Source organism: Tamandua tetradactyla, chromosome 10 (genome assembly GCF_023851605.1).
Source record: "Tamandua tetradactyla isolate mTamTet1 chromosome 10, mTamTet1.pri, whole genome shotgun sequence".
Classification (NCBI taxonomy): Eukaryota; Metazoa; Chordata; class Mammalia; order Pilosa; family Myrmecophagidae; genus Tamandua; species Tamandua tetradactyla.
This window is the reverse complement of record NC_135336.1, coordinates 85525163-85552166: the sequence shown is the minus strand read 5'-3', so window position 1 is coordinate 85552166 and position 27004 is coordinate 85525163. Positions and strand designations below refer to the sequence as shown.

The window sequence follows — 27004 nt, the reverse complement described above, 5'->3', positions numbered from 1 at the left end:
CTCAGAAGCTATTTGGAGCTGTGTAAAGGCAACCATCTACAGTGATTGAGAATGACAAAAAGCTAAAATGAGACAGTATTGCTTGTCAGTAAGTTTGAGAATCATGACAATGAGCATGAAGCTAGATTCAAAGAGGAAGCTAAAATATGAGAGCTCTTATCAGCCATATCAGATTGGTGCAGGTGAGTTTATGGGCAAGACCTTCAGAGGGTTGTGGTCTTGGAGGCCCCAGGCTGGTGAGAGTTGTGTATCAATAATAAATGTCAGGACCAAGCAAATTTCTGGCAGGCTAGAATGCAAGAAGACCTCTACATCAGTTAGGGATCAGTTACAGGCTTGCTTCGGCCAACACAAGGATCTGGGAAAAGAATTGCAGTTTCTGGCTGAGTAGGCCAACTTGTATTGTATAATGAAGCAGTCTGCAGAGCCCCTTGAGAAAGCATTGCATTAAATGAAAGATGGGTTCACTGTCAGGGGTCTGTTGTGCCATCAAGGTCTGTTACCTCCTCTAGAAGTTCATTTAAAAAGGTTTACATCCCCAACGTTAACCCTACCCTCTGGGACCCCTTAAATTCTTGAATTGTCTAGACCTGAAAGGCAGCTGCTGTTCAGACAGTTCTGTAACTGGGTATGCCTTCACATTTATTTGAAGCTCTCCATCCTGAAGCTGATGGAGAGAAAAATGGATTATTCCAAGGACCCTGAGACCCTAAATCTCAGCAAAGGGCTTTCAGTAGAAATCTTTACAGTGACTGTTAAGAAAATGGTTTGTGGTTTTTTTCCCATTGAAGACATGTTAAAAAGAAAGATAAAAAATAAAGCCCTGGCAAAGTAAACATCCTAAGTAAGTTATGATAATTACCACAATGGGAAGTTTTGGCAAAGGTTACTCAAATGCGTGAACTGTGCCAAAGCATTATTATTGAGCATATTACATCTAAAAGTAATTGAGAATGTCTTAGATTTGGAAGTCAGAAGGCAAGAGAACCTGTGTACAGTAGCTTTATATATTTTTCTTTTCTTTTATTCCTTTCTTCTCCTTCTTTTTTTGGTGCCAAAACCCAGAAACAAAACCGCTTTAAATATTTAAATGCAGATTATGGTTGTATGTCTCACATAATTTTCATTTCAACACTTTTTACAACCTGTCTTTTGTGCCTCTCGCTCCCTCCCCAGTCCAATTGGTTATCAGGTCTCAGAGCTTCAATTTCCCAAACATTTCCTAAAGGAACCCGTTCTCCCTTCTTTTCTACTTCCCAACTAGACTTTTTTTTTAATCTCAATATCCTAGTGCTTAGTAGAGCATCTGGTATAGTGGAGACTCCATAAACATTTGTTAAATGGGTGAGAGCTGAGAGCAAGGCAGTCTTTTGTAATATAAACAGCTCTGTAGTGTAACTCATGACTGCTAGACTCCATTCTTAACTCTACCATTAAATTACTTAGAAGATCTTGGGCAACTATTTTATTTTAGCCTCTCACAGATTTGACTTTTTCACCTGCTAACAAATGGGTTGGATGTGATTTCACCAAAGCATCCTCTGAGTCAAAAAAAACTGTTTATATGTACCTATAAAGGAGTATTAAGAAAAGCTCAATACTACGCTTAGTTTCTTACATTCATACACTTTTGTTAGATGTGATCAAATTTTTTTAGTGTTTTCTTGTCTTAGTCCTTTCTCACTGTTTATTAACCTGCACAGGGATCTAAAATCTTTCACGTCAGGGATTGTGAATCATCCAATTCTATATCCCAATGCCCAGTATAGTGCCTAGCACACAATATATGCTCAAGATATATTGAATAAATAAATTACTGAATGTTGCTGTCAAATACCATGAGGAATAAATCAAATACCCTGAGCATATGATTTGAAAATTAAATCTATTTAAGTGAGTCAATAATACTTTTCCAAATATTGCAAGTAAATAAATAATGAAATGAATCACTTTAATGTATATAGAACAAAAGTTCTAGAAAATCCTTTAGCTGTGAAATGCTGCATTTAGATTTTGATATACAGTATGCCATGTTGTTTTTTTATTTTCCTTCTACTAAAACAAATACCATACAATGGGTTGACTTAACAACAGGAATTTAATGGCTCGTGGTTTCAGAGGCTAGACATCTTGCTTCCTCCCAGGGCTGGTATCTTCAGGCTGGCTGGCAATCTTTTGTTCCTTGCCATTTCTGTCACATGTCAATGCACATGGCTGCATCTTCTTCTTTTTTTTCTGGGTTCCATTAACTTCCAGCTTCTGGCTGCTCTTCACGGCTTTTCTATTATGAGATGCACTCACTTTAAGTTTATTCTTCTGAAATTCTGGACATTTTTTCAAGAATTCACTGTTCTAAAAATTTTACCTCATTCTTGTGTGCTTCTTAAAATCTCATGTTCATATTAAAAGTTTCTTCTAAAATAAATATTTTATGTTTCCCACTTATTATATAATATTAATCATCCCTATACTCTATTATTCTATTTCATGAAGTCTAATGTTACTGTGCATATAATATGCATAAGTCCTTGTGTCATTTTGCTTTTTTTTTTTTTGCATGAGCAGGCACCAGGAATTGAATCTGGATCTCCAGCATGGCAGGTGAGAATTCTGCCACTGAGCCACCATTGCAGTGCCCTGTATCATGTATTTTTATAAAATGCATTTGAAAGGGTGCAAGTGACAGAATTCTTGCCTGCCATGCAGAAGACCCAATATTCAATTTTCTTGGACCATGCACTTCCCCACCCCCCTCAAAAAAATCAACAAATGGTGTTGCAATAATGGGATATTTACATGGAAAAAGAATGAAATGTGACTTCCCACAATACAGCATACAAAAGAAATGCATTTGATAACTGTGGCCATGTCAAGAAAGAAAGAAAGTATTACTCTGGTACTGTTTTATATCTAATATTTTCCTTAGACATTATTTACTAGGAAAGTCATATCAAGATATCTATATTAAGCTTCAGTATAGTGGTACTGAACTCAGAAGTGTGTTGACATAGTACTGTAACAATTGCAACATTGTCAAAATTATTTTCATTTATGACAAATTCTTTGTGAAATGAAGTATAAAATCTCTGATCCTTGTTATAAAAGGCAGCTTCATATTGTCATTATAGCCACTAAAGATATACTTAATATCTTGATTATTAAATCTCATTTGGGTACAAATTTTGAATACATGATTTTGTTTGAAACTTTTTCATTATCAGGAAGTGTTCAATGGAGCTAAACAATAAGCATTATACTTACATGTATCTACAGAAACTTTTGTGGAACAGAAAAGGAAGTGAGTAATCTTAGGTTGGAGTCTCTATAGAAATGTACTGTAATAAATGATATTAGTAGGGTTAATGAAAAGTAACGTTGAAACCTTGCAACTATTGAGTTTTTAATCAATGAAAGTCATTGAGTTCCTAAATACCATAGAACGTTAGATTTTTGGATCAAATTGCCCTCTCTCTGGTATCACTTGTTTTGGTGCAATATCATTAATGGATTATTTTTTTTTCAGAAAAAAAGTCATCTAGGGAAAGGTAAGATTAATTTTTCATAAGTGAATTAAATCAGAGGTTGATATACTTTTTCTGCCAAGGACTAAATAACAAATATTTTAGGTTTTGCAGGTCATGCACTCTGTCACAATTACTCAACTCTGCCATGATGGCACTAAGGCTGCCATAAACAATATGTAAACAATGAATGTGACTTTGTTCCAACAAAATTTTATTTACAAAAATAACTTTGAGCTGCATTTAGCCCATGGAGTAGTTTGCCCATTCCTGGGTTAAACTGACTAAAGAAAATTCATTATAATGAGTAACTATAGTGAATAATCATAAGGAATGATTAGCTTTCACAACCTTGAGTTTTTGCCTGTTGATTGTTTTATGTAACCAAGAAAACTGTCTGAATATTTGTTTACCACTAGAACTGAAATAGACAAACCCACAATTAGAGTTAAAGACTTCAACGTCCTTCTCTTAACAATTCATTGAACAACTACACAGAAAATCAGCAAAGATATAGAGGAACTGAAAAGCCACATCAACCAACAGTATGCAATGAACATTTATAAAACCCTCCATCCAACAACAGAAAAATACACAGAACCCAGAAATAGTCCCATATAAGCATAGTCATGTGGCTTTGTGGTTTTTGTTTTGTTTTTGACAATGCAAAGTTATCTATTTTCTAGTGACAACACACCCACTAGACCCCATACAGTATAGGAGATATATTCAATTCATTTTTTTATCACATAGCTGTGTACTCTACAATGATCATTTTTAGAACATTTGCATCACTCCAGAAAAGGAAATAAAGAGAAAAAAAAAATGACTCATACATCCCATACCCCTTACCCCTCCTTCTCATTACCCAACAGTATTTCAATCTACCCAATTTTTGCTCTTTATGTCCCCCTATTATTTATTCTTTTATTCTTTTTATTTTCACTCACATTTTCATACCCTGGATAAGAGGAGCATCAGACACAAGGTTTTCACAATCACATAGTCACATTGTAAAAGCTACGTAGTTATACAGCCATCTTCAAGAATCAAAGCTACTGGAACACAGTTCAACAGTTTCAGGTACTTTCCTCTAGCCATGTCAATGCACCATAAACCAAAAGGGATCTCTATAAATGCATTAGAATAACCTCCAGGATAATCTCTCGACTCTGTTTGAAATCTCTCAGCCACAGACACTTTATTCCATCTCATTTGTCTCTCCTCCCTTTGGTCAAGAAAGCTTTCTCAATCCCATAATGCCAGGTCCTGACTCATCCCCAGGAGACCGGTCCCATGTTTCCAGGGACATTTACACCCCTGGGAGTCATGTCCCACATAGGGGTGAGGGTAGTGAGTTCACCTGCCAAGTTGGCTTAGAGAAAAGGCCACATCTGAGCAACAAAGCAGTTCTCTGGTGGTAATGCTTAGGCATAATTATCAGTAGGCTTAGCTTCTCCTTTGCAGGACTAAGCTTCATAGGAGCAAACCCCAAGATTGAGGGTTCAGCCTATTGAATTGGTTGTTCCCACTGCTTGCAAGAATGTCAAGAATTCCCCAAATGGGGAAGCTGGATATTTTCTCCTCTCTTCCCAGTTCCCCAAGAGGACTTTGCAAATACTTTTTTATTCTCTGCCAAATTGCTCTGGGTTATATCAGGGCATCACACCTGTACAAACCAACAACACCTCATGTCTTATTCAAGATTCCATGTAATTATGGTGTTCAAGTAAACTGACCAGACAGGTTAAATTAGATAATGTACTACCCAAAATATAAATTTTGCACCAAATAAACATCTCTTTCTTTGGTCTCACACAGAGATTGAAGTTTGAAAATATGGGCAATATTATCCTTTACCCTGTATTCTGATTTACCTTAGTCCTATCCAGATCAGCTTCATTCATATGTCTAGACAAAGTCTGATCACTTTTTAAGCTTTTTAAACAGTTGCTGAATGGGGTAATGTTCATTTTCATAACTTCCATGCTCTAACTCTGAGTTTCAGGTGTCACATAAATACCCAAAGTTTCAAGTCACCTGTTTTTTTGACAAAGGAGCAAAATTATGCAAAAAAAAAGAAAAAAAGGATTTGTATAACATTCTTGAAATATCAAAATTACAGAAATGGAGAACAGATTTGTGGGTACCAAGAGTTATTTATGGTGATCTATGATGATTATAAAGGGGTAGCACTAAGGAAATATTTTGTGGTGGTAGAATGGTTTTATAAATTGCTTGCAGTGCTGGCTACAAAAATCTACACATGTGATAAAATGATATAAAATTATACACACATATTATACCAATGTCAATTTCCTGGTTTTGGTATGTTTCCATTTCTGTAGCTGCTCAAGCAAATACCATGCAATGGGTTGGCTTAAACAATGGGAATTTATTAGCTCATGGTTTTGAGACTAGGATAAAATGCAAGATGATGATTTTCTTCTCAAAGACTGGAGTTTTGGAGCTGGCTGCAGTGATCCTTCCTTCCTCTGTCACATAGAAATTCATATGGTGACTTCTCCCTGCTCCCTCCAGCTTTCTCTCTATCTGTCTGAATTTCGTTGTGCTTATGAGGTACTCCAGTAATAGGTTTAAGAGCCATCCTCATTGAGTTGGGCCACAGCTTAACTGAAATAACCTCATCAAAGGTTCCTACTTACAATGGGTTCATACCCACAGGAATGAATTAAGTTTGAGAAGCTGTTTTTCCAGAGTGCATGCAGCTCCAAACCACCACCCTAGCACCAGATCATATTATACTAGTTACCAAAGATACAATCCCTGAGAGAAACTTGGTCAAGAGTACATGGGACCTTTCTGTACAATTTTTTTAAACTTCCTGTGAAACTATAATTTTTCCAAAATTTAAGTTAAAAAAAAAAAAGGAACCATGGAACATGGAAAACATTTTTTCAAAATACATCACTAAAAGTTTTTCAAGGTTTTTATGCCTACTCTTTCAAATTAATAGCCACTTTCATTCCAACAGTTGACTAAACCAAATTATTTCTATGCAGAAAATTACAGTTTATTTATTGTTTATTTTAATTAATAGCAGAGTAAATAATGCTATATATTTTATATGTGCCATTCCTTAAATAACTAAGCTACAATTGCTAATAGGTATCAAAAGATCAAGGACACCAAAATCATGATTTAATAAAAAAACTCATATAACACATTGATTGCAACTTACTATTGACCTCAAGAGCAGGCACTTTCACTGGAGCTGTCAAGAAGGAAACAAAATGACTAATTTTCTGCTTTCCTCCATTTATAAGAGGAACTGATGAATATAAATATGCCCCAATATGATAACTTAGCAGTTTCCATAACCCACGTTGAAAAATTTATGCCTAACTAATTGGGCCATTTACTATTTCTGGAATATAAATTAAATCTCTAATTTAATCTTATTTAGACCTGAAAATTATTATTAAAAGAAGGTTTTGAATTATGTTTAGTTTTCTTATTTAAAATCATTTTCTTTGGTAGATTTTTTCTTCTTGAAATGATTTATTTATTAAGTTACTAGCCTCTGCCAGCCTTTAATTACTAATAGCAACACAGCCAAATATGTCTCACATTCTCCTTTGACATTTTTAATAACAGTGAAATTGCATGTAGAAATATTTTAAAGAAGTCTTTTGGAATTTTTAATGATATTCTATTATTTTTTAATGATGATGGAGTCTTAAGGAGAATACATTGTCTGAAAAATGCAAATACAGGTTCACAATCCTTTATCTGCAATTCTGAAATTCTCAAAAAAAAAAATCTGAAAAGTGAAAGGTTTTATGTAACTCAGCTATTTGCAAAGTAGACCTAAATGAACCTGGGGCCCTTTTCTAGTCTTTATTTAATCCCCTTGTTGTTACATTCCCTACTTTTACTGCCTGGCTTCCCCTGGGAGTACCACCTAATAAACAGTGTCTTCTTTCCAAATCCGGAAATTCTTGATTTCTGAGACACATTTGCACCCAAGATATAAGAATGAGAAATTATGGATTTGTACTAGAAAAAATACAGGATAGACACTCAGGTATCTGGTAAATAAATCCTTTTACACAAATATTTCATGACATGAAATCTGGTAAGAGAACCAGAGATTACTTGGAAATGTAATGACAAACCTACAAGATAAACACCAAGCTGAGCTTCATTTTATAGAGAAGGAAGAAGTCAGACCTGGAGAGACTGAGTAATTTGCCCAAGATTATGCAGCTACATTGGGACCCACTGAAATAATTTGCCTCCCTTGAGCCCTTCTTTAAGAAGCCAGTTGGGGAGGTGCTTTGGTAACTAGATAGTGCACAAGAAAGAGCAAGAAGGAGGACCAGAAACGGGGAACTGTGGACCCCCAAAGAGCACTAGAGAAGAACCATTCCAACAAATTCCAAACACTGGAGTTTGCAGGCTGTGGGAGGGAACACTCTGTGGGGGAAAAAATAGAACTAATGAAGTATTTTTTACTACAATTGAGTGTTTGGAAAAAATACTGATAATTGTGTAAAAGCATTCTAGGAATATGCGGGGTGGGTGGGCGATCAATGGGTATATGGAAAAGTGGGAATATATTTATCCATTAAAAAAAAAACAAAAGTTGTAAGGGAAATAAATGGAAGGTAACCAGAGTAACTTCCTTGGTTCATCAATAAATAATGTCATGGTAACATAAACGCTGATGACTGATTTACCAAGGAAAAGATCTAAATCCCAAACTGTAAGAGGAAGCCAATAGATGATATGTAAAAATTAAAAAGAAAATATAAGGAAATGTCATAATATTACTAATTCTATCACTGTTCTATATTACATAATAGAACAGTGAGGGAAATATCAGAAGAAACAGCTAAAAGAGTTTAAAATAATTGCCTCTAGGTAATTAGGAAGTGAACATTTTCCCCATATCTCTACATATACTCTAGGAAATTTGATATATAAAAGCACAGTTTGGCTCCAATGTTATCTGTTAACACTTGCTTTTCCATTTGTTGTATTATTAAGTTAACCACATATCATGAACATATTAGCTCAATCAGCGAGGACCTCTTTATCATTTTTATTCATTGTATATAATTCTTTCTCTCATGGAACAGACACTTTCTTTTTTGTCCGCCCCTTTTTTTGGAATTAAGGTGTTTCTAATATTTTGTATTTAGCAAGCACACTCTTAACAAACATCCTTGTTATATTACTTGTGCACATATGTTGTATTTCCTTTGGAAACATTGCTAAAAATATTTCCAGTCAAGATTTACATACTGAGAGTGATTTCCTCGCCACTTTTTAAAATGGTGGGCAAAGCTGAACTCCTACAAATCATATCATCTACAAATAATGAAACATTTTACTCTTTCATGCAACATTTTAATTTTTCATTTCCTTTTATTATTTTGTTGCATGAATTAAAACTCCTGACAAAACATTAACAATAGAAATAAAGGTTTTGTTGATATTGTTCCTGAATTCAGTGGGAAAGCTTGCTTGTCAGAATCCTTCTCGGCGTAGTAAGTAAAGATTATGTTTGCTTTTATTTTCTTTGTTTTATTAAGGATGAAATATTCTGGGTTTACTTTATGAAGCATTTTCATCTGGAGAAATATTTCATTTTATTAAATATTTTGGCATTTGTCAACTTGCTTTCATTAAATACACATAATGTAGAGCCAATAGATAATTTATCTGCCGTTTAAGTATGAGGGAGGCCATCATAACACTACACAGCATATTTTGGTGTATTATTATGATTATTTAAAGAGCATATCTAGAGAATTGTGCCCTATATAAATATATGAATTTTTAAAACTGGAATCCGAATGATGACTTAACTGTGCTGGAAGTGTGTTCCCTAAAGGTTTATAATGTTTCTTGGACACTGAAATACAGAAGACCACTTGCTTGACTTATTCAGGGAATTCCCTCTTAAAAAACAAACAAACAAATGAACATTATACTTAAGAGCATTAAGGAAACACTTGTCATGTAGTTATGCAGTTGTATTCCAAGGTCTTTCAGTAAGTGTACTTTCCAATCATCGCACATTTGCTTCTCCACTTCAGGGGCACTGCCATTGCTGGCATCGTGTTTGGAATCGTATTCATCATGGGGGTTATAGCCGGGATTGCCATCTGCATCTGCATGTGCATGAAGAGCAACCGCAGGCCCCGGGTGGGTGTCATCAGGGCCACCCACATCAACGCCATCTCCTCCTATCCTGGTAAGCCCACCACTTACCCCTGTAGGAAGAATTGGGTTTCTTAGTCATGTTCTACCATCTGGAGCAAGAACGAAACATAAAAGATCCTTCCTGAAATAATCTCCAATTGTATAAGGTCAATATGGATTGAAACTCCAGTTTAAATAGAGACCACTGGGCTCCAAGTAACAAGATCTATCTCATATTTAAAGATATTCACACTTTCAATGTTTGTCTCATGTACTACAATTGCCATTCTGCCAGAGATAAGATATATAGGCAATGCACACCCACCGTGTCTACCTGCCAGTGAGTTCTGTCAAATAATTATAAAGTTAGTTATATGTCTGAGAACCTGGCTTCTGAATCAATAGATATATGCACCTTGAGAAAAAGCATTGAAAGTTTTCATATGTTTTAACATAATATTAAACTTCTTAACTAGAAGCAAAGGTAATATATTAATAATGTGACAAGTATTTATAGAGAACTTTCTAGACATTCTGCATATATTAAATGCATGTGATTCGATAAACAGCGTGCTATATTTTGCATTAGATGATTGTAATAGTGCTTTCTAGTTCAACCTGTACATAATACAATTTAACTGTAAAATTAGGTCAAGTTCTAAACTTAGCACACCCTTTAGAAGATAATTTACCATTCACACTCATGTGATCTCTCTCAGTCCTTATAGAAAAGGAGGAGGGAAGCTTCTACGTGCATTCCACTCTGTGTATCAATTCTCTAATCGTAACTTCCTCTCTTATCCATTTCGTTGTCATCTGCTCAACTGGATGGAACAAATTTCAGATGAAGGTGAATGGTCACTTCTCCTGTTCCACTTTTGTAAGTTCTTCCCCTTCTCCAGTCTCTTCATATTGGAGTCTCCCAGGACTCAGTCTTGTGTCTTCTTCCATACTGTATTTATATCTACTTCTCTGGTTGTCTCATCTGGCCTCAGTGTAGTAAGTATTACCTATATACTAATGTCCTCCCAAAGTTATATATTTACAGCCCCAACATCCTTCCTAAATTTCAGATTCATACGTCCCACTGCCTACTGGACAGCTCCACCTGGATGTCCAACAGATACCCCAAACTTAACATGCTCAAACCTGAATTGGTGATCTTCCATCCAAAATCCTCCTGCACCCACAGCTTTCCCTACCTCAACTGATGGCTTCTCTATCCTTTCAATTGCTCAGGCCAGAAACCTTGAAGCCATCCTTGGCTGTACTCTTTTCCTCAAAACCACATGCAATCTACCAGAAAAACTTGTCTGCTAACTTCAAGAGTAGATATTGTCTTACTTCTTATAATACCTATTGTTTTCCCCTGCTGAAATCCACCATCAGCTACCTGCATTACCATGATAGCATCCTACCTGTTCTTGCAGCAACCACCCTTGGTCTTCTAGGGTCTACTCTTGACACAGTAGCAGAGTGGTCCTTTTAAAGTAGATCTCTAAGGGCAGGCAATGGTGACTCAGTGGTAGAATTCTCTCCTGCCATGCCAGAGACCCCTGTTCGGTTCCCAGTGCCTGCCCATGTTTAAAAAAAAGAAAAAAGAAAAAAGTAGATGTCTAATCATATCACTCTTCTGCTCAAATATTTCAGTGGCTTCCCATTTCATCCAGAGTAAGAGTCAAAGCCAGTGGATCCCCCATTTTATCCCAAGTAAAGCCAAAGGTTTTAGAGGGATCTTCAAGGCCCTGTATATATCAGCCCCTCTTCTAATTCCTCTGATCTAATTTCCTTCTCCTTTCCCCCTTGCTCATCTGTGTCCAATCACACTGTTTCCTTTACTGCTCCCTGGACACACAGAGAACACTACTATCCTAGAGCTTTGCCTGGAACATGGATTATCAGACATAATGCAAGTATTTGATCAAATGTCACTTCCTGAATGAGGCCTGTCATGATCACCCTAAGATTGTCATGTGCCCTTCCCCACAGTACCCTAATCTTCATTTCCCTGCTCCAATTTTTTCATTGTGCCTTTTCAGCTTCAGTGATATCATACAGTTCACCTAATCATTATGCTTATTGTTTATTGTCCATGCCCCTCTTCAAAACAATTAGCGCCATAAGGCAGGGCTATTTGTCTATTTTGCTCACTACTCTCTCCCAAGCACATAAGACCATGCCTGCCACGTAGTAGGCACTCAGCATCTGGCTGAATGGAAGAAGAACTCAATTCATGGCAAGACCTGATTTAGTCATAGCTTAATACCTAAGGAACTTACCTTAAATTCTCCCTCTGGAATCTGTAGCTTCTACCCACTACAACATCAATTTGCAATTTTGACTCTTGCCAAATTGCCCAGAATGTTGTTGGAGTTGGTTTAAAGATGTTGGAACTAGAGTATAAGATAACAATAGAAGGAATTATTTTTTTATTTTTCACCCCTCCCCATTTTTCCCCTGGGTCAACTCATATAACCCAGCAGAAGAACTGAGGAAAGAGGAAGACCAAGCAAAGACATTAATAGCAGAGATAGCAGAGATAAGAAAGCAGAAAGATAAACTTTTGCTTGCCATGAAAACTGTGGTTAAAATAAATTTTCAAAAGATTTTTATAGAATACTTTATTTCATAATTCATTGCAGCCTTCTGTAAGTCCAAACCTTGAATAAAATTAGAATAGAAAACACAAAATGTAGCTATTTTAATGTGAGGTTTTGTGTTTTCTTGGATTTGAGATTTCTAATTCATGTATGGAAACATGTTTTTAGACTTTACACTGACATCATTTATGCTGGTGGGTCACAATGGCATGTTACATTCTCAATAAACACTTTGTTCTGGGAACTGAATAATGCAAGAAACATAAACCTTATGGCAGAAGTATTTTGCTGCACAAAGAATAGGTCTTTGAAAATATAATGTGCTTGATTACTTCTCCTTTTCTCCTCAAAGTCACTAATTAAGCTTTTACTTAAAGGATCAGAATATAACACATAATGGCATTGAATGCTTTTCAAAATCTTTCATTTGTGGAAATACAAAATGCTTTTACCCACATTAATTAATTAACTCTTGATAATGGAGATAACAACCGTACTTGTTATCTTGTATAGTTGTACAGCCTGGGGGCCAGACAAATGAGGAGAAAATAATTTAGCGAAGGTTATCTTATCCCCTGGTGAAAGCACTCAGTGGGAAACCTAACAGTCAATATTATTACTCTATACTGAAGAGCAGATTGCCAAGAAAATGTCATTCAGCTGCCACAACTAACACTTTGACAGTGATTTTCCAAAATAAAGTTTCCATTCCTACCATATCTATATACAGGGTAGAATGAATAGGTGTTCTCTTTCATTGCAATTATTTTTTTAAATTATTGGTGTGAAGTTAAGAGTTATTTGTCAAGTTTTAGTGGATATTTCTACTACTTTCCAGAACTTAAGTGTAAACAAAGGAAAGTGATTATTTTAATCCTTCTTAAGACAGTAAGTTTGGATGATGCTTACATACCTGCAAAAAAAAAAAAAAGAAAAAAAAAAGCAGAAAGCCAAAAACAAAAGGCCTGACAAAGATGTAAAAACCAAATGCCAACAAAGGGAAAATAAAGGATATTAATGCTGTCAAGAAAAAATGAAATTTGTTGTATGTTATTAAGTCCCCTGATATTAAATAGATAGGTAAACAAGTAGACAGATACGTAAACAATGGAGAAGAGGGGGCTATACCTTACCTAAGAATACCAACTGGTAAATGTAAAAGGGAGTTGTAGAGTTGGAAAAATCATCATTTTGAAGTTATTATCCATGAATCATCAATGGATGCTAAGTCTAGTGTGGGGAAAGTTTGCTGGGGAATAAGATTTTACATGATTTTAAAGTGTCCTCCTACAGATTTCTTGTTAGCTGCAAGGAGAAGAATAGTAGCTGCACAGTAGCAAAACTAAAACCTTGGAGAGGTGATTAAAATTAAATGCACAAGAGATGAGCAGATAGACATCGTGTCCTTATGTGCATGTTACTCTAAGGACACAACTTCATGTATGTACTATTCTTTCCAGATGCCCACTGCCCCAATTTAGCCTGAGAAAATATACAACAAGCTTATATTGAGCAACATTCTATTAAATAGCTGATCTTCAAAATCTTTGGGAAATACTTCATTAAGTCAAAATTCCATTTGCAACATTGAATTCATAAATGTTGGCAATCTTATTAGCATATATACTAAAGGTGGGAAAATCTTCATGTATTCATCATGTCTCAGACTCCACAAAACTCATACTCAAGAAAACCCCTGTGCTTGTACTGAGTATGATAAAAGCAAACCTTCATCTGACACATAATTTATTTACAGATCAAAAATTCGTACTGAAAAGTATCTCTATAATCGCTGCGTCTATGAAAATACCTTCACCTTGTAGATGCAACTTATAATGGGGGAAACAAAATGGATGCAATAACCGTGATCAAAGCTTCACCCAGGAAATATCTTTCGGTATAAGTCAGAGAATTCAAACATGAGAGAAACTGTATTTCATGGAAGTGAGAAAGCCTTTTCAGATATCATATTAATTATACTACAAAATTGATGCTGCAGGAAAACTTTATGAATTCATTCTCCTGTGAAATAGCTCTAACAATTGTAGAATTCTTGAAAATGATTTTTGCCATGTACAGGAGAAGAATATTGGGGTAGCCATGGAATCAGGAGAGTTTTTCGTCATTGAGAAAATCCAGATCATGGTATCTTATATTTTGCTAGTATACTGATGGTGGAAAATATCCAGTGTAGGGGAAAGCTGATGATGCTGAAGATAGAGGTAGTATTAAAAACCAAAGTCCTTGGGGAAGAGAAAGAAAGGGATCCTATATGCAAATAAAGGGGCCAGAATTAGATGGGATCAGGGATAATTTATTCATTATAGCTGGAGGCACATAGACACAGATGCATTAGGTTATAGATTTGGCAGTCAGAACATGAGCATTCTCTTCTGACTATGTCTATTTTCTCAGTGAAATAAGAAGCAAGCACCTGTTGAAAGTGATGAGGGTTGAGGAGGTGTCTGAGATTTAATGAGAGAGAAGAAAACATGAAACAGTCATCACAGAGATGGGAAAGTGAAATGCCTAAAGAAATGTTTACTTTCCAAGCAATACCAAGGCCACCACACTTACTGGTATGGTCATTTAATCAAGGTTGGGCTTTCACCAAGCAGTGAGGAGAGAAATAGATAAGCAAGTTGATACCAGGTGCAAAGGAATACATTTCATGATAGACTGAAAATCTAAGCTGCATAAAGAGAGACATGACAACATGAAAGAGTTGGCATTAGTTTAATCTGTTTTGTTTTGTTTTGTTTTAAATATCATCGTAAATTGAAAATCCAAGTGCAGTCCAAGATTTGGTAGAATGGTGTTCTAGATAAAGGGCTTCAGTCACATGTACAAATTGGTGTCATTATTGGTTACAACATGTCTAAGAGCAAGATTATTAAAGCAAAAACGTCAAGGTACTGAGAGGCATGATTATGCGGATGTTGATACGACCACAAATAATAACAGAAGTCATGGAAGAAAGAAAGACAGTGGGCCCAATGATAAATCTTCAGTGAATGTGGGTTTGGAGGCAGGAAAATCTGTAGAAAGGATCAGTAGAAAGTAATATAATCTGATGAAGTGTTCCTAAGAGAAAGCTCAGATTTTTAAAGAGGGAGAACAGACAAAGGTTTGAAAAATGTCAGAACACCAAGTACACCTTTAGGCCGTAAGGTTTATAAGATGTAGGAGAAAAAACAACTCTTATTTGAGAAGTGCAGAGAAAGCCATCTAATGGAAAATCTGATTTCAATTAGAGTGGAAAGGTGAGGTAAATGTTCATTTCCACTTCTTGAGACACCTGTTTCACCCATTTTTCTGTCATCTTAAAACTCAAAAAACTCCTCAGTTCTTTTCATTCTCAGTAGGTGTTCTCAACAGATCTTATTTCTCAGAAAAGAGAGACACAATCAGAAGAGATCTTCCTTAAATTGTGAGTTAGAATAATGGGATGAAGGAAATGAAAAGAGTATAAGGATACAAAGGACTCTTCTGAAGATAGATTTTGAGTTCCAACAATCAAAGTGAAAGGGAGTGGAGGAAAGCTGGGAAAATTCATCAGGTTACAATGAACAATAAACACTTTCTCAAATGAATCTTTCTGGTCAAGGGTTTTCTTAAGATGGTTCAATTATAATGATGAAATCCTTTGAATGGTAAATTGATATTAATGTAGATGGTAAGCTGGGTAGAAGATTTCAACTTGCATATCATCAAGATCATGATTTGTAGATGTTATATTGTATGCAAAGAAAATTAAAGAGACTAACTGAGACAAAATTCAGATAATATAATACAATAACATAAAATACTAAGTTGTTAAAACTACGAAATAGAAAATAATTAGTGTCAGTTTACATACCAACCATAACCTAGACTGCAGGGATGCAAGGATGAGAGTTTAAGTATGTGAAGTTCCTAGCACATTACTTAGAACATACCAGACATTTAATAAATGCAGGCTAGTATGTTAGTATAACATATGATGAAATACAAAGAGTAGCAATACAATACACAAGTATTTACAAACACCCTTATTAAGAAAAATGTTAGAGGGCTTAACACTAATTGAACACCTATCAGGGAGCTGGAAATTATATTAGATGCCCTATAACTGAAGCTTTCAACAACCATGTGAATTAGGAATCTAAGAAAACTGAGATAAAAAGATGAAGAATGATTATTCTGCTACACGCAAGCTTTAAACTCCATTATGCCAATAAGGTAAAGATTATAAAAGAAAATAAGCTATTTTAACAAAGAGTTGTTAGAAGAAAAGATATGTACTTATGTATCTTTAATTGAATCTTATTTATATCTTAATATCTTCATTATATCTTAATTTTAATTAAGATCCCAGTTTATAAATTATTAGTCTGGAACACACAAAAAAGTCAATCAATATGAATTACAAATAGTAGAAAAGATGCGAAACAATGTTGAAACAAAGAAATTCGAAAAAACAGTAATGTTTTTCACTTATTAAATTAGAAAATGTTGAATGACAACATACCTCTATACCTTATTGATACCATTATAAGATGAAACAACTATTTTAAAAATTGTTTTACAGTATACTTTAAGCACCAAAATGTACATGCAATTTGAGCCCATTAGTCAATTCCTGGAATTTTATTCTAAAGAAATAATTCAAAATAAGAAAATGTTTATGTGTAAGAAGGTATTCATCACACCATTATTTGAAATAATAAAAACTACTGTTGGGCAGGCCACAGTGGCTCAGCATGTAAGAGTGCTTGCCTGCCATGCCCGAGGACCCGGGTTCGATTCCCAGTGCCTGCCCATGTAAAAAAAAAAAAAACAAAAACTACTGTTACACTTAAAATAAGTGAACAGTTAGTGAAATACTATGTAGCCATAAACAATAAAGATTATATAAATATACACAAATGAAAAACAAGCTAGAAGATATTATTTGTTAAATAGGGGTGCCAAAATTATGGATGATTTTCCTCTGTTTCCAAGTTTCCTAAAATAATGGTGCACTATTTTTATAATACCATGCACCTTCCCCCTACATTAGCTTTAGAGATATTGGCCTAAGTGTGTTGAAAACATAAAATTTCTTCTCTACATTTCACAGCACCCAAGAATCTTTTAGTATTGTACACAGCTATATTCAAACATTGAGGACAGATGACATATTTACCCTGTCTAGCTCAGAGAATTGGAATATGTTATGAAAGAATTTCAAAAGCACCATAGCTTTACCTATATCTGTACATTTTTAAAAAAATGGCTTGACTTAAATTAATCTGGAATTCTAAAATTGCTGTCTCACAAAGTGAAACCATACCATCTGCAAGAGGAAAAAAAATTGCACAGTCCACAATTATGCCAATATTATTTCAAAGTTTCTCCCAATGGTAATATCATGAAAGAGGCACCATGTTTATTTCATGGTGGATAGTCCTCAAATTATTGCTCTTCAGGATTATACTATCACTTTATCAAGATTCAAAGCTTATATGAAAGAAAGAACAGTTTCCTATCTCAATTTTCATGTTCAACGTGCAGCTGTATAAACTGTGTAGGGACTCTCATTGAAAGGTGCTCCAGCAGTTTTTATGCAGATGGCAAAATATAAACACTTTGTTACACACGCTCTGGCTTCGTGATAATGATTTAGAGCCCCTCCAGAGGGAAGAAATGAGAAGTTCCAACATAAAAGCAACGTTGAACCACATGCCTATAAGAACCAGCTGAGTGGATATCCAGCTGTAACTTCCTATTTTACATGGAGGCTGCAGTGTTTTATTTCTTGGCTTAGATGAAGTTTATTATAAATCTCTTTGTCTCAGTCCTCCTAGGCATAATGAAGCAAAGGAGTGGGTGTAATGCCAAAGAACTATGCATTTAGACTCCACAGGAATTATTCCACTTGGTTCTAGAAAACAAAGCTTGAAGCAGCCTAACTCCAAGGATCACGGAGGCATTCCGAAGGAGTTGTGGATAAACTATTGCTGTATTCTGTCCAGGGCTCTGCCCCCTACGGTCAGCCTGCTCAGCCCACTGGAGGCATGCAAAGCCTTCTTCCACCTGAACAGTGCTGGAGGCCATCCTACCCAGTTGTAGGGCTCTGCCTTCTTTGCCGGGGTGATTCAATCCTGATTAGATTGAGTCCTTTATATTCATAGGGAGGCCAACTATGAATATAGGGCGAGTAGCAAATGGCCTGAAGCATTGAGTTCTTAGTAAAGAAAGGCAAGCTCAAGGGATTGGGGGCATGGGGTGGGGGTGGGGGGAAGAAAGCAGTCTGGGCCTGCATGTAGATTGAGGTGCTGTGTTTGGACAAGCATGTTTATCAGAGAACACTAGCATAAGTTTATTGGTAAGAGCACAATTTAGAAAATATTTAGAAAAAAGTTGGCTAAAATGTCGCTTGTTCTTTTCTGTCATGGGAACCCAATAGCTCCACATCGTCTTTCACTCTTTTACCCGTCCTCTACCTATCCATTCATCACCTAAGCACCCAGCTCCCGGAGGACATGTCCTTGTGTCTCTCACTGCCATGAGACCTTGTAATCCCTCAAATGCTCTATTACATCACCTCACCTTTTCTTCAGTTCATCTCAGTACATACTGCTGCGAGAACCGTGTTCTCCAAGTGCAGCTCAGAGCTTGTCACTTTCATATTCAAATATCTCTGCTATCTCTACCCCACACGGTCCCCCTAACATGGCCACTGAACCCACCATGATAATGACAAAAACACAATCAATGTTTTCCCTTTTCTCCCTTCCATGTACTTTTTCCTTCAATCAAAGTGCTCTCCTGCTTCCGTGTTTTTCCTCAAACTTGAATTGTCCCTTAGCCCCTTCTCTATCTGCCCCTTTGACCTCATATTTCCAAGAAACTTTCCCTAAGCCACCAATTCAAAACATTTTGGCCCAAATGTTTTGGGCCAAATGTTTTCGGGCACCACATTTTATAGCACTTCCCCTTTCATACAGCCTGTCACTGATCTTTTTCCAGGCCAAAAGTATTGTATGTTCCCTCCCAAAGAACCTCATCCAGTGTCTTAAATGCAGTAGCATGATAATCTTTGACACATGTCTGATGCTCTTTTCTTTTTCTTTTTCAGTGGCACCACCCCCCTATAATTATGACCACGAGATGGAATACTCTGCAGACTTGCCTCCACCATACTCCCCGACACTGCAGGCTTCAGCACAGCATTCTCCACCTCCTCCTTATCCTGGAAATTCAGGGAAATAATTCCTTTTCTAGAGCAGAACATGTGTCCATCAGTGATCTTGCTCAGAACAAAATGCCTCTACTCATAAGCAGGCAGGAAAAGATTCCTCAAAAGACTACTTTGTGAGTCAGATACTATTTCAGGTGGATTGTCCAGGCTTAGAGATCCAGGGTTTCTATCCTGCTCAGAGCTGACCCCAACTGAACTGTTATGCTTGGTTCTCTGGGACTGCATTTTAAGAGGTTTACTGGTCAACTTAATTAAGCACATTCAGAGAAAAGTAAAATTGACAAAACATCTGAGAATCATGTAATTAAAGAATAGGTGTAGGAAACAGCAATATTGATCCTGGGAAAAAGACTTGTGTAGGACAAGGAGTGGTCTGGCTTACAGAACAACTTTATTCTATGTGGCTTTAAAAGGCAGAACTAGAATGGTTCAATCTTACCTTCATCACTCAATGCATTTGGAATGCCTAAGAACCTTACTCTGTTTGAGGCACTGATTAGAAGTTACAGGGAAGGAACTTGGGTTTTGGTATAAGAAAGATCATTTTAACAATTAGAGCTTCCTTACTGGTGATATTGCTTTGTGAAGCTTCCTATTACTAAGACTTTTCTGACAAAACCTGGCTGACTCTCTGGTAAAGAAAAGCTATAGAAGTGATACCTAATTCAAATAGTAGAGGGTCCTTTGGACCCTAAAAGTTCTGATCATGTTTTAGGTGGGAATGAAGTGAATTTCATTGCTTCCATGGTGAAAATAACAGGAATAGTTGAATGCTATCTGCTTAATTTGACAGTTAAAATAGGATGAGAAGGATTCAACTGCTGCTTAAAGCCAAGAACTCTTAAATGCTAGCGACTGCCACCTAAAAGTCATCTGGCTTTGTTTAACGGACTATGAACAAGGTTAAAACATTTTTGTCAAGTTCCATAGGCAACAAATACTTTACTTCAGAACAAAATATGTAAAACCAAATATTGCCACTATATTTTACATCAGGGAGTAAAATTTCAAAACCAAACCATGAAGAAGATGCAATGCAGACTTTATAAACAGATTTAAGAGGAAGAAATGAATTTGGATTCTCTCTATGGCATTCCATTCAAATGTAGTTTAGACAGATTTTTCTTTCTCTTTTATAAAATTTTGATAATCTATTTCCTTAGAATACTTATACAGTTGATGGAATGGTTAATATAGTGACATCAAAAAGTTACCTTTGAGCAAAATGCAAATCTTTTTTTAAGTATAAAAGCTTTAATAAATAATTCTAATGTGCCATATTTTGCTGCAAGTGGCCTTAACATTTATATTTTATTTATATTCTTTCATGTATTAAAAAATTATACATTGAGCAAATATTGAGACTAGATGATGAGATTTTTGTTCTATTTTGCACTTAAATTTAAAATGTTTAATCCAGTAGCATTACCATAGTTCAATAAAACCCCAAAACAGTACTAAAAATCTTATGAAATAAAACAATCAAAAGAAATATTTTAGGGCAGGCCATGGTGGCTCAGCAAGCAGAGTTCTCACCTGCAGTGCTGGAGACCTGGGTTCGATTCCCAGTGCCTGCCCATGCAAAAACAAAAAGAAAAAGAAATATCTTAAGTCGTACATTATTTCATTGAGATGCCTGAAAAATTGTCAGGGAGGTCTTGAAGTCCACATTTGTTTGAATGACTTGCTTGGTTACCAAGCACTGAGGATTTTCTTAATTATGAAGACATAAAGCATTCAAGAGTTCCAGCCTTTTATAGTGAAGGTCTCTCTTTTGTACATAAGGATTTTAGCACAATTTTAACAGTACATGTTTTAATTTATTACTTCTCTGCAAGTGTGATCAGACCCAGTTACACTGCAGCTTTGCAGCTCAAAGTGTCAGGGTCTCCATGATTTTCAGAACGTTGGCCATATATTCCTTGAGAAAAATGAAGAGGAAAGGGCCTGTGGAAGTTAAATTCTCATCATCTCCACTGTCCATAAACATTTATTGCATGCCTCCTGTGTTCTGAAAACATTGCCCAAGTAGGAGTCATTGCATTCCACACCATCTTTCTTCTTTGAATTGTTTATGGCCTCCCTTATAGGTATTATCACAAATCCAGAAGTCCACAATAGAGGAGTATTTTTACTGTATATGTTTAATGTCACAATAGCGTAAATGTGCACATTTTCAGCGTAGACTTTTGGAGTTTACTGATTGTTTTCATAACTGATGCTTCTTGGGGAAAAATAGTATACGATGTGAAAGCTTTGGATTTTGGTTATTTAAAAACTAATGTATTTTCTGTAGCCAAAGTGCTTCCAATAAGCAATAAAATGAAAGAACCCATTATAACAAGGGTTATATTTTAATCGTCTTATGTCTATTTTTTATTCACCCTCCTTTCCTGCTGATTTAGCCTGACTCATCTATATAGAAAACACATGAAGATAGCCAGACATTACTTTGAATCCTGGCTCTTGTCTGTGTGAATTGAGACAGATCATATAATCTGAGATTCCACTTCTGATTTTGTATAACATAAATAATGTAGTCTGCTTCTTTGGGTTTTATGAAAATTGGATGAATTTATACAAAATTGCATGTATGCTGCTTGGCACATAGAAAATGTTCTATATATATTAACCCAAAATAAATTAACAAAAAGAACAATGTAATAACAGCAACTTCTGGAACAGCTATCCACCACAGTAGCCACCCGCTATGTATGGCTATTTAGATTTAAATTAATTGTAATGAAATGAAATGAATAATTCAGTTCCTCAGCTTCACTAGGCACATTTCAAGTGCTCCATAGCCATGTGTGGCTAATGGCCACCTTGCCACCCATAAGTGTTCTAGAAAATTCTCTTTGTAAGACAAAATGAGTTATCAGAAAGAAGTAAAAGAACCCACTCCAGTTGCCTAGAAGCTGTCCAGAAGTTGTCCAGAAGAAACTGGGCTTTGCCAGTTAATTGTGATGTCATTCAATAAACGGGTATAATGAGGCCATTATAGAACTTTTAAGGTCATAATCCATGACCAATGAGAGGCCCACCCAGATGAGGGCTGGAGAAGCTGTTGCAAAAGCTGAAGGAATGATGGTGGAAGAGAGTCCCTGGACTGGTCCAGGAGCTTGTGAGACAGAACCACGGCCTGTTCTGAGTCTAATCAGTTCTGCAGTCACCCTGCTGAGCTATATAAGCCACCACAGGAGCTTCCACAGCTATCTAAAATTTCCCATTGGGCATCCTGGAGGCACACTCTTCTATTATTTTGCAATCTGGCTCCCGTCACAAAATGAAAGCAGCAATCACTGATCATCCACCCCACTTCCAATTTGTTCTTGTTTAGCCAAACCCATTTTGCCAACTTTCTTTTAGTTTGTCTCTCATCTCTGACACCTTCTAGATATACAACCTAAGCCAAGTAACTGGTCTCTCCATAACCTCAGTTTCATCCAAAATACATGAATGATACCTACTTTGCCAAAGGTTGTTGCAATGACTGTAAACATGGCCTATAGAACATCTATCACAGAATCCTGGTTCTTGACTCAATCAGACACAAATAAATATACACATTCTTTTTTCTCAGTCTCTATCCAGCCTTACAACTTCTATAAGTAGGTGTTTTAGCTGTCGATGGCTGTGTAACAAATTAACCCAAAACTTATTGGCTTGACACAACAGTACATATTATCTCAGCTTCTATAGGTCAGGAATTTGAGTATGATTTAGCTGGGTCCTCTGGCTCAGACTCTTCTGGGTTGCAATCAAAGTGCCTTCCAAGATTCAGTTGAGGGAGACTCTGCTTCCAAGATTGCTGACATGCATCATTATTAACAGGGTTCAGTTCCTTGCATGCTTTTGGGCTGAGGGCCTCAGTTGCTCACTGATTGTGGGCCAGAGTCCACCTTTAGTTTCTTGTCATATGAGTCTCTACATAAAGCAGCTCAAAATATGAAACTTGCTTCCCCAGAGCAAGCAAGCAAGAAGAGCCATGGAAAGGGAATATGGCAGCAAATAAGAAAACACTAGCAAGCTGGAAGTCACAGACTTTTAAAACCTAATCTTGGAAGTGATATTCCATCACTTTTGCTATATTTTGTTCCCAAGAAGCATGTTATTAGATCCAGTCCACACAATAGGGGAGAGGATTGCATAACGGTATGAATACCAGGAGGCAGTCAGAGTTAGGGGGCATTTGAGTGGTCTACCTACCATAGCAGGGATATTTTTCTTCATTCTCCTTAAGTTCATCATTTGGAGTTTGGGCAGTGTAGAAAAGGACACCTAACCTCTAATAAGAACTTACCAACTCAGCAACTGAAAGAATGTCAGGACCATACTTGGCTGTGATTAAATTGCTTTAACTGAATTGACAAAGGTAGAATGGAGCTAACACCATTCACACAGCCACACTAACTGGATAAATGTATTCCTAAGAGGGTGTTAAAAAGAGGCACATGGGGTTCGTGTTTCTCATAAACTTCATTTATGAAATATACTAAAGCACAATTGGGTATGAAGTGAGGTCCACATACTCTATGGACAAGTCTTAACATGGTTCCCATTCTAACATTTGTTTCAACTTTGTTCCAAGACATTTAATCTTCATCAAGTAAAGACTTCCAAGACAAGTTTCCAAATGAGTGTTCAATGCATCAAGAGTTGCTACCTAGCCTTTTCCTGAATATCTTCCCTAAAAATGCAGAAACATAACAAATTCAAGGAAATGTTTGGAACTGTGGAAACAAGGGTTGGAAATGTTTGCCTTCTCTAGAAAGTCTTTTACTTTATATGTTTTGTACCTTTTTGATAACCTTGTAATTGAGTTGCTTAAACGTCCATCTTCCCTGTAAGGCTATAAGCTCTTTTGAAAGCAAAGAATGTCTTAGACATTTGTACTACATGGGTGACACTTACATGAGTCATATGTTCCGAAGTGTCTTCCCTATTACCTTTGTGTCTGAATCCATGATACACTGACATACGTCAGATGCCACCAGAAAAAGTAGGGACTTCAACATAATCCCATCATTGTGGGATAATTGGTCGAAAAATTGTTCACAGTTAGACTCTTCAATTTCTCCTTCTGCTCTGCTCCTTCTTTTTTCAACCCTGTTATGAATAGCTTTCAGTGGGTGCCACCTGCCATTTCTACTATGTAAGGAAAAAGTAGGTGCATCATTTTTTTTAATTACAATTGGTCACAAGCAATAGAAGACTAGAGATCTTCCACTGTCTCCTGACCTGAAAAGAAAAGGAATCTTTTTTTTTTACTAAACCCAAAGAGTACCAAATGATCTGGTTTTCCCACTTTTGTAGCTCATTGCCAGTTTGTCTTGATTATCACACATCTTGTGTATCATGTTCTCTGATAACTGGTAAATAACTTGAAGGCTGTTCAGAAGGATCAATTAGTCAGAGTTCAGCAGCATTGGCTGTGTCTGTGAAAAATGCATGTGGAGAACTAGCCCCTGGGGCCCCCTGTCACCCTCTGAACACTTGACACAAACTCTCTTACCTCTATATTTTAGCACCTCTTCTCTGCAGACACATGTTCCTCTGATAAGTTCTAGCTAAACAGCTTTTGTTCCAAGGATTTAAGTGATTTCTCCATACAGAATTGACTATTCACACCTATGTCTTTTACTTTATATCTGTTTTGTACCTTTTTGATAACCTTGTAATTGAGTTGCTTAAATATCCATCTTCCCTGTAAGGCTATGAGCTCTTTTGAAAGCAAAGAGTGTCTTAAACATTTGTACTAAATAGGTGACACTTACATAATATTTGAAACATGCAATACATTTTTTAATTTGTTAAGTCAAGAAATAATGATGTGATATTAAAGAATATTAAGGTAGTTTTAAAAGCTAGAGGAAGTGACTTTATAGTGTGTAGCACAGTCTAAGTTAGATCCATAATCTTAGTTGTGGGTCAGAGAACTGGACTAAACACCATAGTTTCATAGTTTTCCATTCATGATGTATGTCCATCCAAATACAGTTGGATTGGATTGTTAAGTACTCTATTAACATATGTCTGTTCAAGTAAATGAGCATGTTCATCTTGACTGATTCATTTTGTGGGGACAGTGGGGACATAACACCATGTTAACTTGGGAGAGGCACTTCTATAATTCTTCAAATTAAACTTGAGCTTCTTATTTTTCACATACAAAAAATGCCAACCAAATACCAGAAAAGAATTGTTTCACAAGTCACATTTCAATAAGATGTATGCTAATGTAATTTAGACTTTATAAGCAGTGTCCAATGTATTTACCAAATGCATTTTTACTCACATAAGATGCCATAGTTTTCACATTTCCTTTTCTTCAGTAGGTGAAAAACTACTGAATATTCTGAAAAGAAACAAATGAAACAAAAGCTAACTGAAAACAGGTGGTCAATAAGAAAACAGTAGCCAGCTTTGGGGCTTTTATTATATAATAAGCATGGAAAACAAGAATAAATTCATCCAAGTTCTGAAAAGCAGTTTTAAAAAAATAGTATTTTTTTTTAAATGACTCTCAATGGAATCATTCCTAGAAATTTGTTATCTTAAATAATAGCATAATAATAACAACAATGACAATCACAATAATATACATTTACTGTGCCAAGCCCTCTTCTACACACTTTACATTTCATCTATGTTTAATCCTCTCCCAAAACCATGCTGTAGGTATTATTATTATCTCCATTTTGCAGGTGAAGAAACTGCAAATGTGTCCCTGCAAAGTTCTAAAAATATCTTTCAGTAAGAACATGCTTTTTAATGCTGTGAAGAAATACGTTCACATGCATATTAATTTGTAAAACTACCTGCATCAACATTGGGGCCAATCGTGGGAGCAGCCCTTCCATAGTTTGTATTCCAGGTGCGTGATTTATACTTGTCTTGATGACTCACATCCTTCTCTTTGTACTTCTGTTGCAATTGATCATTTAGGCTTCATCGGTTTCAGTTTTCATGTATACCTTAGAAGGAGACAAAGAAAAGGAGTCTCTTATCTTTGATATAGTATCTGGTCCCATGAGACGTTTTCATTTAATTATGTACCAGGTTATTACTTTCACCTACATGTTAGAAGCCACTATATGTTTTCCATGGATGCTCCATATTTCACTTAGACCAAGATAAATGAATGAGTTAATATTTTTGGAAAGGAGAGAGAGGAAGGGTATGTATGCAAAATGATGTAACTCAACTAATTTTTCAGGGCTAGCTATGTCTTACTGCAAATATGTAGGAGAACAACCAAAATTTGATGTCTACTTTGCATATTATCTAAATATTCCTAAGGCATTAGTTGTGAGTTTTCTGTAATATATGTTTGGTTTGTTTTGAGAAAATCAAGATCAGTTTAGAATTCTATATAGGCATTAAAATATTAAACTACATAATAATGATGTACTAGAAAAGTTAGAGAAAATTTTTTAAATGATAAAAAAGGAAATGTTAGTCTTCTCATAATTCTGCACAAG

General features: G+C 36.0%; 1 protein-coding gene across 1 annotated transcript in view; it reads left to right on the top strand.

The window, feature by feature from the left end:
* Positions 1-21878, top strand: part of CYYR1 (cysteine and tyrosine rich 1) — a 92880-nt gene extending 71002 nt beyond the window's left edge. The window contains exons 3-4 of the mRNA XM_077118783.1: positions 9590-9747; positions 19398-21878. Of these exons, the coding sequence (XP_076974898.1) occupies positions 9590-9747; positions 19398-19531 (292 nt within the window). The 3' untranslated portion in view covers positions 19532-21878. The remainder of the gene's footprint in view (positions 1-9589; positions 9748-19397) is intronic.
* Positions 21879-27004: the final 5126 nt, after the last annotated feature.